The 12996-nt window shown below is 37.2% G+C and overlaps 1 protein-coding gene across 6 annotated transcripts in view; it reads left to right on the top strand.

Annotated features, from left to right (window-relative positions):
* EFCAB7 (EF-hand calcium binding domain 7) overlaps positions 1 to 12996 on the top strand; it is a 29745-nt gene that overhangs the window by 5878 nt on the left and 10871 nt on the right. For 5 of the 6 annotated variants that reach the window (XM_074906052.1, XM_074906050.1, XM_074906051.1 and 2 more), the window contains 5 exons: positions 503 to 714; positions 3034 to 3120; positions 3971 to 4166; positions 5249 to 5385; positions 11337 to 11478. In XM_074906052.1, the coding sequence (XP_074762153.1) occupies positions 503 to 714; positions 3034 to 3120; positions 3971 to 4166; positions 5249 to 5385; positions 11337 to 11478 (774 nt within the window). The remainder of the gene's footprint in view (positions 1 to 502; positions 715 to 3033; positions 3121 to 3970; positions 4167 to 5248; positions 5386 to 11336; positions 11479 to 12996) is intronic. The other variant, XM_074906049.1, reaches the window with a different exon arrangement.

Below are 12996 nucleotides of genomic sequence, written 5' to 3'. Positions count from 1 at the left end.
TGCACACAAGTAAGTGGAAGCTGCGGATCAGAGGCTTTAAGCAAAATAATTCCTGTGGTATTGTGTTATAAAAAGTCACAGACTGCTCTCTGGCTTCTTCCTTTTTCTGTGGAAGAAAATGGGTGTGATTCTCAGCAGTGAGGCATACATCATCTCGGTGCTGGATCATAGTTTGCAAGGGATGATCTAGGATGCCCAGCACTGCCTGTTTGATGACTCCTTTCAGAAGAATATGTGAGTGAGCTCATCTGCCCCTCAGGCTGCTTGAACCTCTCTGGTACAAGCTGCAGAATTCAAGGCCAGGGAAGGTCACAGTCAGTCTGTATCAGTAGAGTACAAGCTTAAGACTATAAGCAAAATTATCCTTCAGACCTGTTCTTCCTTTGGATGGATTGGGTTTAAAAAAAAAAAAGTCTGAACGTGGAAAGTGATTAAAGGATGTTTTGAGAACTCCTTTACTGACAACTGGAATATATAGTTAATGCTGTGTTTTATTGTTCAGTACTTCAACAGGCTGGAAGAAATCCATCTCAGAAGACAGTTAATAAATACTGGACTTCACAAACGACTACACTGAATTTTGATGATTTCTGTACTATTTTAAAAAAAGAAAAACCAGCTACAAAAACTGAATTGCTTGAAGCATTTGGAAAAATAGACACAGATAACACTGGATATATTTTACATGATGAACTTTATAAAATTCTTACAACGGTAAGTATCAGTAGAAACTTAATTATCCATCTTTAACCATTAGTAAGGAGTTTGGAAGTTAGATGGTAAAACTATTCTGAATGTGTAAATACATATTCCTGATCAAAAGAATCAGTAACTGATTGATGGCTTTTTGCGTTTTTTTTCCAATTTGATGTCTAATTTTCTGTGGTTATCTGATGTTTCTTCTATATTTTTCCCCTTACAGTTTTGCAGTTGATAACCTGTCTGTCCCTTTCAGTAATTGTGCCTTGAAGGTGGAAGCTGGCAGAAAAAATATTTTTTCATACTTTCACAGATGCTTTGTTGAAACTCTCTCTATACTGCAGTGGAGCCACAGAAAGGAAGCACGTGTCTCTCCCTTGGTGCAGTTCATGCAAATTCCTCTATTCTCTACAGAGCCCCTCGACAGCCCGTTGGGGTGATGAACTTTTACTGAGAGAATTAATGACATACCTTTGCTGTTCTCCCCTCATAAGTTGTTGACTGTTAAAAAATAATATTTTTATGTTATACATAAAATATTAAGGCCAGTGCTTTAGTTTTATCACAGCTGTGATGTTCTGTCACACCAGTGACTTCCCTGGATCTTACAGTTAGTTCAATGGGGTCTTAAAGTAAACTGTGTTATGGTAAGTCAATACTTTGGTTAGAGATTATGCATTATCAACCCAAAGCATACCTGTACATGTCATTAATATGGCTTAAAATAATGACTTTAAAAGATATCTGGAACTTCTTATTTAGCTGCTGAATAGCCACCATATTTTTAGGTTTCATTGTATAATCTGAAAGGATAGAAAAGATTATTTTTTTTTTTTAAATAGCAGCTGAGATTTTTTTGATGATAGGAGATGGAACTTTAAAGAAAACACTAGCAAGAGTATGTTAGAATGATGAGTGTTGGCAAGATTAAAATCCAGGTCCTCTGAGGATCTGCAAAGCAAGCAAACCAAACCCCTGAAACAGAACGGTCTTCCAAATTGGTCTAGGGCTGATGCTCAGACTTTAAACTACATAGGTGGACGCCACAGATGATTACAGTGATTTTCTTTCTGTTCTGTCAGGTTTTTTGCTCTGCATAGCCAAAACCCCACCCCTTCATTGTACAAGCTGATCATCTTGCACAGCACAAACACTAGAGAGCAGTAACAATTAAAAATGGACCAGCAGCAGAATTCTAATAGAGTGCTCAAAATTGAGAATAAAACTATTTTAAGGAAGTGTGTAGGACAATTTACATACTGTATTTGTTGTGGTTGACTCAGTAAAACAAAATTACTTATTTACTTCAAACATGTGGCAGAACTTTCAATCCGCATTCTGCATGAACAAAAAGATAGAGTTGCAATGGTAAGGAGGTATTTTTTGTATAACGAAAGATGGAAGTAACAGATGTTTAGTGCTACTGTAGTTATGCCATGAAGAGCTATAAACTGTATTGTTAGATAAAGTCAGGGCAGGGCTTTATATAGACCCAGGCTGAAGAACTTGCTAGATGTGCCTGTAGTAGCAACTGGTGCTGTTCAAAGGGGGAAGGATCAGGACTGGATTTGTTGCAGTCCACTATGAGACTTTGGGACCATAATGTCCACATCACCCGTATACCAACACTGAAGTTTGCGTTAGTTTTCATCCCAGCTTTATATATATACTTTATATATTGCTGTGTCGTTGCTAACAGCCCTGTGCATCTGTGTAGAGGAAATTGCTGGAGGACCTTGTGGAAGACATGCTTTCTTCCTGAGAGAGGTACCTGGTGTTCACATGGCAAGTGGGGCTCTCAGATTGGTGTTCTGACGTCCAATTCAGACTTGGTTCCAAAAGGCATGAAATTGTTTTGACTTCAGGCTAATGATTCCAAGTAGAGATAGGTGTAAGGCAAATCCATGCCTGGAATAACCTTTCTAGGGACCTAAACTCCAGCTGTAGACTGGTATAATGGGGTAGCTCAAGTAAATAAGTGAAGATATCCACTATGAAGTTAGCACTGGGGTGCTAGCACACTGCAACATAAGTAAGAATGACTGAGCACTGGGATTCTCCAGTTTATGGAAGATTTTCTGAAATTCATGTAAATCATTCACGGTAGGTTTCCAGAAGACACCGCAAAATTGCGTAAGCTGGTGCTATTCATCTGTTTAGTATTTAGTAGCGTTGTAGGGACATGATTCAAATAAAAATCCATTTAGATCTAATCCAAGATAAGATTCCCCGAAAGGATATTAAAAGAATCTTTCTTTGTGTTTTTATTAACGTGTGCTGTAGGTGAACAGCATTCTTGATTAGGAACCCAAACTGAGGGGTTTTTTATTTCAGAGAGGTGAAAAAATGAGTCCGGATGAAGTGAGTACCATTACTAAACAAGCTGATTTTAACTGCCGTGGCAAACTTGACTACAACAAGGTACGTTAAACAGAGTGATATTATTTGTTCTTGTGTTACCGACTTCATGTTGGCAGTATTAGCATTATCAAATACAATACAGACCACCTCCCATCTGTTGGTCTATTCATGACCTTACCCCGGGCCCCTCCCCAGCTGCCCCAATCCTGGAGTGTGGGCTGGTATGTATTTCTGCTTCTCACACGTTATCTCACAACATACAGCTCTAGCTATTATCCTTGAAAAGGTAATTTGCTTCAAGTGAACTTAATGTGCTAGGCAGAGCCTAACAGTAAGCACGAAGCCTAACAGCATGTGTGAAGGTAAGAGTTAAAGGAACAGCAGGGTAGAGATGACAACTGGAAGCAAACTTAGCTAATCGGTGTGAGTTGCTATGTCTGACACTTCATAATTTTTTTGTGTGGGACATTATTGTGTATGCTGAACATCTGATTTTCAAGATGTAACACCTTATCAGTTTTTCTGACATCATCTCTTAAGTTTTGAACTGAATAAACAGTCCAAAAGATTTATATATCCATATAGTTTCATAGGAGAAAAAGAACCCCCTGTTAAAAATCATACATTAAAAAAAAACCAAACAGTCTTCAAATATCTAGAAATAAATATAAATCACCTTTTGGGTTGAAAGTTGCTCTTAATTTTCATTCAATATTGGACCTCCTTGTTGAATCGTGGCTCCATTTTACTGTATCACTTGAGTGGTTGCTCTGATTAGTGAAAATTAATATTGTGCTTTAAGAGAAAATGCATTACATCTGTTGATCTGTCCTTTCCTTACTAACGTTAAATTTTAATCCTTAAAACTGTGAGAAAGAATGTTCCACTTAACAGATAATTTTCTTTAAAGTTTTGTGACTTATACATGACAACCAGTGAGCAGTGCTGCAATACTGCACGAGAGAAACTGGAAGTTGATAATCGATTGAAGCAACAGCAGTTTGGAAGTCAGGCTGAAACTTCCTCTGAAGGGATCGCAATGCCAGTATCAAAGCCATCACCAAGAATCTCGAGGAAAACTGATCACAAACTAGCACCAACAAAAGGTATTTATAGTCCATATTGGGAGTTTTCATTCTGTTGGAGTTCGTGCTCTGGGTCAGTGAAGAGCCGAGTCTTTAATTTTTCTCAGATTAGCGAGGATGTTATTGACTAACATAAATTTCTACTGTGACAATTGCGTAAATGTCTCAGTAGAATATCTGACCTCTGTGTTCAAACAGACTTTGGCTTCATCTATGACCAGAAGCTCTCAAATTCTTAAGGGTAAATCTTGTTGCCTCTCATGTGACACAGTCCAGAGGGAAGAGAGAAAATAAATGCTCAGATGCTGCAACACAGCAAGTTATTTCCTTCCCAGATCGGAGATGAAACCTTAAACATTTATCAATAAGCAGTCTGTTTTTTTCAATTATCGAGGCTACTTTTCAAGTACAATCAATATGAGAGTTTAATTTTCTTCCTGAAGTTACAAAGATACTTAAAAACCTTCCCAAACTGGGAAAAGACCACAGGCTAACAGTCTGCCAAGGTACCATGTGTAAAATACTTGCATGTAGTGTGTTCTGTTGAAGTTGCTTCAATTCTAGGCAATACCGAAGAGGTGCAGAGATGACAAAACAGTGATGAAGACTGAGTTTGTGTAGCTAAATCAACAATTGTACTGGCAGAGTTGCCCCAACATAAGGAACCGGAAAGTAAAGGCCTGGAAGTAATTGCAGTGGGCAGCTGTGCATAAGTGATGTGCTATCTGGCAGGGAAGCTACATTGTCCTGAAAAGAAATAACTTTAAATTAGAAGCAGATTAAACCGATCCACTCAGGACAGATTTACCTTGATTCCAAGGTAAATGGAATAATGTGGTCACAATTTCTTGCCGTTCAGGCAGATTTGGTGTCAGGGTTCTGCCATCGTATGCCCATTCACCTGGGATGTACAGTCGGGGAAGTAAAGATGTTTTGCTACTGAATTATGAAATGTTATATAATTATAAGGGAATCAGTTCATCTGATTGAAGTTCTTGCCATCCAGTTTTCCTCTGTATGCCTATAAATGTAAGGCTTTATGATAAATTGCACTAGGGGTGGGTTGAACTAATGTCATTGTAACTAAATATCTGTGTTTGTAGGAGACAGCAGAACTCCTTCAAGACCCTCATCAGCTCAGAGTTGCAAAGCATCCATTTCTACCACTCTCAGCCTGGGTGCCAGTAGCAACAGAAGCACAAAGCTAATTGAGCCAGACACGATGAAGGTACCGTGTAAGGTAGTCCTACTGAAATTATGCTGTTTTCCTCTAGGCACATATGTTGTTGCATTTTAAATAAGAAACCGTTTTTCTCTGATTTTTCGCTTATGTTTTATTAATAGTTTGTCAAGGGCAGCTATAAACTACCGAGAGGTTTCTTGCTACATATTATTATTAACATTTTTATATACTGTTGGTTTTGCTGACATCTAGTTATTGAAAATAATTTTTCAGGTGTGAAGGTTTAATAGAACAAAGTGTGTTTTTTATAAATGAAACCACTGTTGGATAAAACGTTTAATGACTTTTTGAGAAATTTAAAATTTAATAATTTATTAGGTTGGTGAGAACTTTAAATGCGTAAGTAGTCTGAAAGATTGTGTATCATAAACCTTTATATGAAAGGTAATTGGAAATAAATAACAGATTTGCGAGCATATTCAGTTTGTTGGGCATTACTTTGTAAATATATGCTGTAGCCTGAAAATATTGATTTTTAGTTAGACTAATATGTTCTATCAGTATTTTCTTTTAAATAAATCACTCATTCAATATAAATTCCTGTGGGAGAAAGACAACAAAGTCACTTTGCTAAGTCAATATTTGTAGAGTGTTAATATTGATCTTCTTCCTTTGTTTTCCCTTTCTTGACTGAACCTTTACTAGTTTTCTTTCAACAGAAAATAATAGCTGTAGAAATATAAAACATTAGCTGGAAACTGCTAGGATACATTAAAAATGTGCACCTTGAGACTCCTGTATAAAAGGGAAAAAATGGTTATGACCACATAGTATAACTGCTGCTAGAAAACGGAACTGATTGTTCTCATGAGTTACATTTTTGTTTCAAATAACAACTCTGTATTTGTTATTGAACTCCAAAGTCCTTTATATCTTTGACATTGCTATACAGTGACATTTGTTCTATATTAAAATTTAAAAACATAATCTCAAAGGAATTTTTTGCAGTCTGTTTAGGTATCTGGACCTCCATGCAATTTAACCTGCAATTTCACCTTGTTCAAACATGATATGTAGTATATAAAACCATTGCACAGTTTCCCAATATTGGATTCCTCTTTCTTTGTACAAACTGGTAAGAACTGACTGGAAAAAAAAAAAAAAAGTAGCTGCAGATATTGATTCCTATTGATTAGCATCATAGAAAAACTGAAATCAATCAATAAACTGAAAAGGTCTAAGTAGAACTACTAATTTTTTTAACCCTAACTATTAAGGGCGCACAATGTCAAAATCAATGAATAAATACACAGTGATTAATCTGTGGTGTGGATCAGAATCCAGCACTCACAAATTCTTATTTATCTTACATTCAGCAATATTTTTTTTTCTGCAGTTCACCTGTCTTTTGGGGACAGTAAGAAAATATGGCCATCTTGAAGTTGGATCAGTGCCAACTTTACATTTCTGATGGACCGAAACAGTGAAACTCATGGTGAAGGTCTAAATATAAAATCCCATAGAAAACTTGGAATGTATTCATAGGACATTCTTCCACGTGTTTTCTTTTTGCCAGTGGAGTTTCATGACAATGTTCAAAGCCATATAAATAAATCTGGGGACAAAAATAGAGAAGTGCTACAGATGTGCATAAACAACATGCTGACCTGTTGGGCTTCAACTGTAGCTGAGTCACAATTCATTAAAAGATGGTGAATGGAGATCTTAAATTTCTGCGAAGTATTCTTTGTGTTGGTTTTAGTCAAGACTGGAAGACATTAACAGAAAAAAGAAAGCAGTGTATCATGTTCTAAAACCTTTCTGCTTTGGGTAGCTAAATTATCCCTGCTAAAGAGTCTTAACCTTTGTGCTCTGCTCTACTGAAGTCAGCGAAAGACCTGTACACACAGTGGGTAACAAAAGAAATACCCAAGAAAAGTCTTTTTTGCCAAAAGAAACAGTTATGGGCTCTCACTCGTGTCTGTGAAGTAGCCTCACGCAACTGAACTAGTGTGACTTTCTGTGCGGAGTAGGGAACAGCTTTGTGCAAGACAGAGCCTTGAACTGAAGTTCTCTTCTTTAACTGTAGGAACAATTCCTCTCGCAAACATTCCTTTTTATTTGGAATTAGGCGTGAGTGTGTGGACAATTTCAATAATAACTTAAATTGTAATAGCAGTGGAATGCATTATATGGGCAGGGACCAGCACCGGAGCAGCAGGTAGTACCTAACATTTTTTTATGATTATAATTTGTAATACAAACATTTCCCACTGTGTTAGCTACTATTTGGCAACTTTTGTTACGCTTTGAAGTGACATACTAAAATCAAACCAGAAAATCGACTTTTAGCTTCCCAAATTTACATACCTGTTTGTAATTAGACATAGGTAATTTAGAGAGTATAGCACCACCTTACGCTCTCTGCAAGAATAACACTTTAGTATTTGATTCCTAAAGCACTGTCAGATTTCTGCTTGCTGTTGCTCACATCTTAACATGCACGTTGTTACTTGAGGTATTTTCCCTGCTTACTTGCATCGTTTGATGTTGTAACAATGCCCATCTGAATGCAAAACTGCAAAAATGTAGTCTTTCATCTGAAATAACAGCTAGAAAATAGAAGGTAAACAGGACAAAGCATCATCTGTGAGATGATGGTTTGAAGACCACTGCCATCGTGAGAAAGGGGGAGTTGAATGTGGCTGTTGGAGTAAGTTTTGCACGTGAAAATTGTCACAGTATCTTTCTGAATAGTTATAGCACATTTGGACTGCTGTTTAAACTTACAGTATGAACTTTCCTTTCTCGAAGAATAGCCGTATTGCTTCATTAGCAGACCTTTTGACTTTGATCTTTGTGAAATGTCATTAATTTTTCAAACGGTTTGCAAGGTCTTAAGCTTAGAGACTACATGAGCTAACCCGTTATGTCAGCTGTGTCAAGTTTTAAGGAAAAAAATCAATTTACTGCACATGGACTTTGAAGTTAGGAGTCACACAAGTATTGGAATTAACAGTTTACTGAGAATGGAATAGTACTAGAAGTGATTTAACAGACTAAACTACGTATTTGAATTCTAGCACTGATTTACATTGACTCTAACGTTAATATCAACTCCCATTATCTCTTTGTTTGTCTGAGAGAACTCTATCCGTTGCTCGATGTTTAACCCTCACCATTTAGTCCCAGTAAGGTTTTGTCTCTGTTCACTTCTTTCACAATTATTTTTTGTGATTGGACCCTTTTTGCTTATCCTGTCACTAGAAATCTAGTTTCATGGATAAAGATCAGTATAAAATTTTTAGGTGGCCTTGTTAATTAGGTCCATACTGCTGCATGCAAGGTGGCCAGGGACTGATCTCTGACTCGATGGACCAAGTAGCATAGGTAGCTCGGCTTCCCCAAGGCTTAGGCCTAGCACCCTCTCAAGCAGATTGTGTCCACTTTAAATGGCACTTGGCTTCTTTTTTTTCCCTAGAACCCACGCGGTAGTGTCGTGGGTTTAAGAAATTATATTTTCCAGTGGTGTTTACAATCTTATGTCTCTGTATCCCAACCAAGAACACGTGTTACAAGCTGTGGAGTGGGACATGGCATGGAGTGTGCAAGGCTATAAAACCCGATGGATTGTAGGTCACAGGAGGCACATCCAGTGCAGTTATATGCATATTTCTTTTTGAAAGCAGTGCCTGAAATGAAAAATCCTTTCAAGTGTGTACACATTTTTAAAGAGTGCTAGTTGTAGTCATCTGAAACTGCACCATGGAGTGAGTAACAGCTAGACAGTATGGGGGACAGGTAGGGGGTTGAACACTTCACTGTGCTACTTGCTGGCTTTTATTTTGCAGCATAGATGTAGCTGGTGAGATGAGATCGTTGTTCCTCTAAGAGCACGCTGGTCCCTCTGCATCTCTGATGGCAGAGAAGATAGATTTCCATAAAGGTCCCAGATCCAACGTGTTATCTTGACTGGGAAAGATTATGGGAGATTAGGGGAGGAGGGGGACTTGGCTATTAGTTTCCATCAGGGATTTTATGTCCCACTTTCTTTTAGATAGCTTAGTTGATCTTTGTCTTTTTGATAGCCTGTGCTCTGAGGAAGTGTGTTTAAAGTCTTTTAAAGTCTCTTAGAAAAATCTTAATTTTCTCTAAAAATCCCAAGCCTCCGAAGAACAGCACAAAGTTGCAAAGCATATAGTATTTGTACTTAAAAGTATTCCATATTGTATATTCCTGTATGCAAATACGACTAGCAGAATTTGACATCTAAAATTGGTATGATGCGTAATGCTACTGAAATTATTGGGGCACTGAGGCTGAAATAAATGTTGCTTTTAGATCAACATCTTTGATAGGACAGGGTAGTTTTACCATAATAATAAGTAATTTGAGATTAAGATAGTTTCCAGGTATGCAGAATTTGGACTTCTGAGTATTTATCCACATTCATGTTTTCAGGAGGATATATTTTTATTCCTTTAGTGTGAAGATTCTTTTCACAGCTGAGTTTGTGCTGTTTGGGTGAAACTTGTAAGAGTAATTCAGAGGCAGAAAATGGAGTGAAAGATAGTATTAGATTCTGCAGTCTTTCTACGCCAACTCAGGCCGTGAGTTTTCTCAAAGTACATCTCTCTCTTCGCTTCGATTAATTTATAAACAGTTCTTAAAGCAGAAAGGAGTATAATGAAGATTAATTTGGTAATGTTTGAATGAGAAATGTTTAGTATGGAGGAGTCGATCCTGTTCTCACAGAAATCAGTGGCAGAGCAGTGGCACAGGACTGAAGGCTCTTTAAATCTAAGTCCCTGAGAAATTTATATTCTTAAGAAATGTAAAATTCTCAATGGGAAGATCTAAACTCAGGATCCGAGCTGCATGTAATACCAAGTGTGGTGGCAGTAGCAAAGTCCAGTTCTTGCCTGACACCTTTAGGTCACTGACTGTAAAGTACCATCAACTGAGTGTGGATGTGTTGTAATGAGAACTGGCTTTTAAGAGGAGAAATTAAATGTAGCACTGGGGTCAAGACTGGCCTTAGACCGAGTTAGCAGTCAGCCTCCTCACTGAGTGATGCATGCAGACCTGCTCCATTTTTTACAAGCTCTCTTCTCAAATCTGCGTTAGGTTACTGGTGACTCTGGACACCAAGCATAGGTACAGCCACCTGGGCAAGCTCTCTGCTAAGATTACACTGAAAGATTCCTTCCGCTAGCCTCTGCTCCGAAACATCTTCCATTGCTAGGAAAGCAACTAGAAATCATGGACTTAATCCAGACCAGGGAAAGCAAATCAAGAATGTCTTCCATTCCTCAAGACATATGCTATGCCTGTAACGACTTTATTTTTATTTTGATAAAGAAATATCATTCAAATGTTATTTGAAAATGAAAATTGGGACTTGCTGTTTTTAAAAAAATTGAAGAATGTAGCTGTTTTAGCATCTCAGCAAAATCATGGCTTCTCTAGGAACCATATTATTCACAAATACAGTGGTTTTCAGTTTTTATCTTTCCAATAGCTCTGAGAAAAGTCAAGAATAACACTTAATTTGACCAATACTTGTGTTTATGATTTGTCTGAGCAAGTAACTCCTCATTGTTCAGCTAATCAGTTATGTTCTTTGCTTGATTGGCCTGATGGAACTAATGTAGCAAAATTTCAGCCTTTCACTGGTAAATCACACAGTTCAGAGAATTCAGTGAGTTCAGTTTGCTTCTTTATGGCAATTCAAATATAATTTCAGCTATTTGAGCACTGGGGTAGTCTGTATGTTTTCCAAGCATTTTCACAAGTGAAACAGTGTTACTAACTGCTCTGCAAAAAATGACTACAAAAAGGATTTTTGGAGAAAATTAATTTTTTAAAAAAACGATTAGAAGATCAGTGCCGTATCTTGTGATGTATTTTATGCAGGATTATTGCATCGTCAAATGAATATATTTCAGAGAAGGCACTTTTACATTAATCAAAGATCAAGGCAACATCTAATATTTGCTTGGTTTCAGGAATGGCACTGTGCACAGTCCAAAGGATGCTTCTACTTAGAAGAAGATGGTGAAATCATCAGTCACAAGTACAAGCTGCACTTACCTCAAAGGTCTACAGTATGTATTACCATCAAGCCTTTAAACATTCGTCAGGTAGAAGGTAAATGTATTTCTTTGGAGAATTTTCCTCTACAAAAAATATTTTCTCTTCTGCTGATACATCTGTCCCTTTCTCACTTGCAATATTTTGCAATATTGCGATATAGCAATACTTCTCTCTGTTGACAGAGTCCTATTAAAAATATAACTTAACTTGTCACACCATATTTTCTGCTTAGTCATTTTGTGCTCACTGCCTGGGTAGTGAAAATCAGCTAAATCCATTCTCTTTCTCCCTTTAGTCAGCTAACTTCTTAGGTTAGTTTTGGCCATAGATTTGTGAAGTTTCTTTTGACAAAACTCCTGTATTAGCCTGTTAGCAGTGTCTTTAAGGTGTTAATGTACTTCCTGGGAAACAACAATACAAAACTTAGTGAGTATTATATTCTCCACCTCAAATACTTTTGTAAATACTTAAAATAGGTTATGGCTTTTTATGGCGGTATGGTATCTTGATATTTTGATTATGAATCTTGTCTGAAGGATTTATTGCTTAGTTTGCTTATTTTTTAATCTTAAAAGAGTGAAGCCCATCATTAGGGCCACCTGAAATTAGACAGAATACGTGCTCATTTTTTCCGATACTGGCTTCCTTCTCTCCAGTGATTTACCGGGGAGCTTCATCTAGTTGCTATGTTGGAATTATTTTTTCCCCCCCAAGTAGATTATTTCCTCTTTAATCCTGTGAAACGGAAGCCATTAGATCCCAGAGATGTTTTAGAGTGGACTGGCTGTTGTGCTACAGGGCAGTAATTGACTCTGATTGAGGTTGGTAATAAAATCTTCACTGCAAATAATTAACAGAAAGTAGGAATTTTCCACTTACTACCTGGCTGAAATGGGAAGCTGATAAACAGACTTCTAATGGTGAGGAAACAGGGTCCGATACAAACAGATTTGAGTAACAGAATGTCTTAGTGTTCTGCTCATAACTTTTTTCATGTGGCACCCTTTTAAGCTGTGCGTAGAATAGTTCTGCTGCAGGATTGTCCAGACACTCTGTAACCGAAAGAGTCCTTGTCTTTTTTTAAAAAAAAATTCTACTTTTGCACATTATCGTCCTGTATATAGAAAAATCTTTGTGGGGCTTTTTTGTGATGAGGAAGGCATAATATTGGTATGTAAGGATTCGTGTTAGCAGTGGAATTACCTTTTTATGAGAAATGAAAAATATTCTCAAATTTTTAAACAAGTTGTGTGGTATGTAGCCACTCTTTAGTATTCTTGACTCCTAACCTTAGAAGAACTAAGTCCCTGCATTCATTTTTCTGTGTTCTGATTAACTTGAAGACTACTTAATAGCTCATTGATTAATTGCCCTCAGGAACTGAGCAGCTACATGAAACCAAAGGGATTCAAATGGCATCTAGTCAACATACATAAGACCAGGCCTCCATTCCAATCCAATTCTAGATAAATAAATCATACATGATCAGACAAACAAATCCTATGCGATGCCATCTAGGGGGATCTTGCTATTTAGATCTTAAAAATGACTGAAACTTATACTTCTGAGATT

Source organism: Athene noctua, chromosome 5 (assembly GCF_965140245.1).
Source record: "Athene noctua chromosome 5, bAthNoc1.hap1.1, whole genome shotgun sequence".
NCBI lineage: Eukaryota > Metazoa > Chordata > Aves > Strigiformes > Strigidae > Athene > Athene noctua.
Note: the sequence above shows the minus strand (reverse complement) of the source record. Positions and strands in the feature narration are given on the sequence as shown.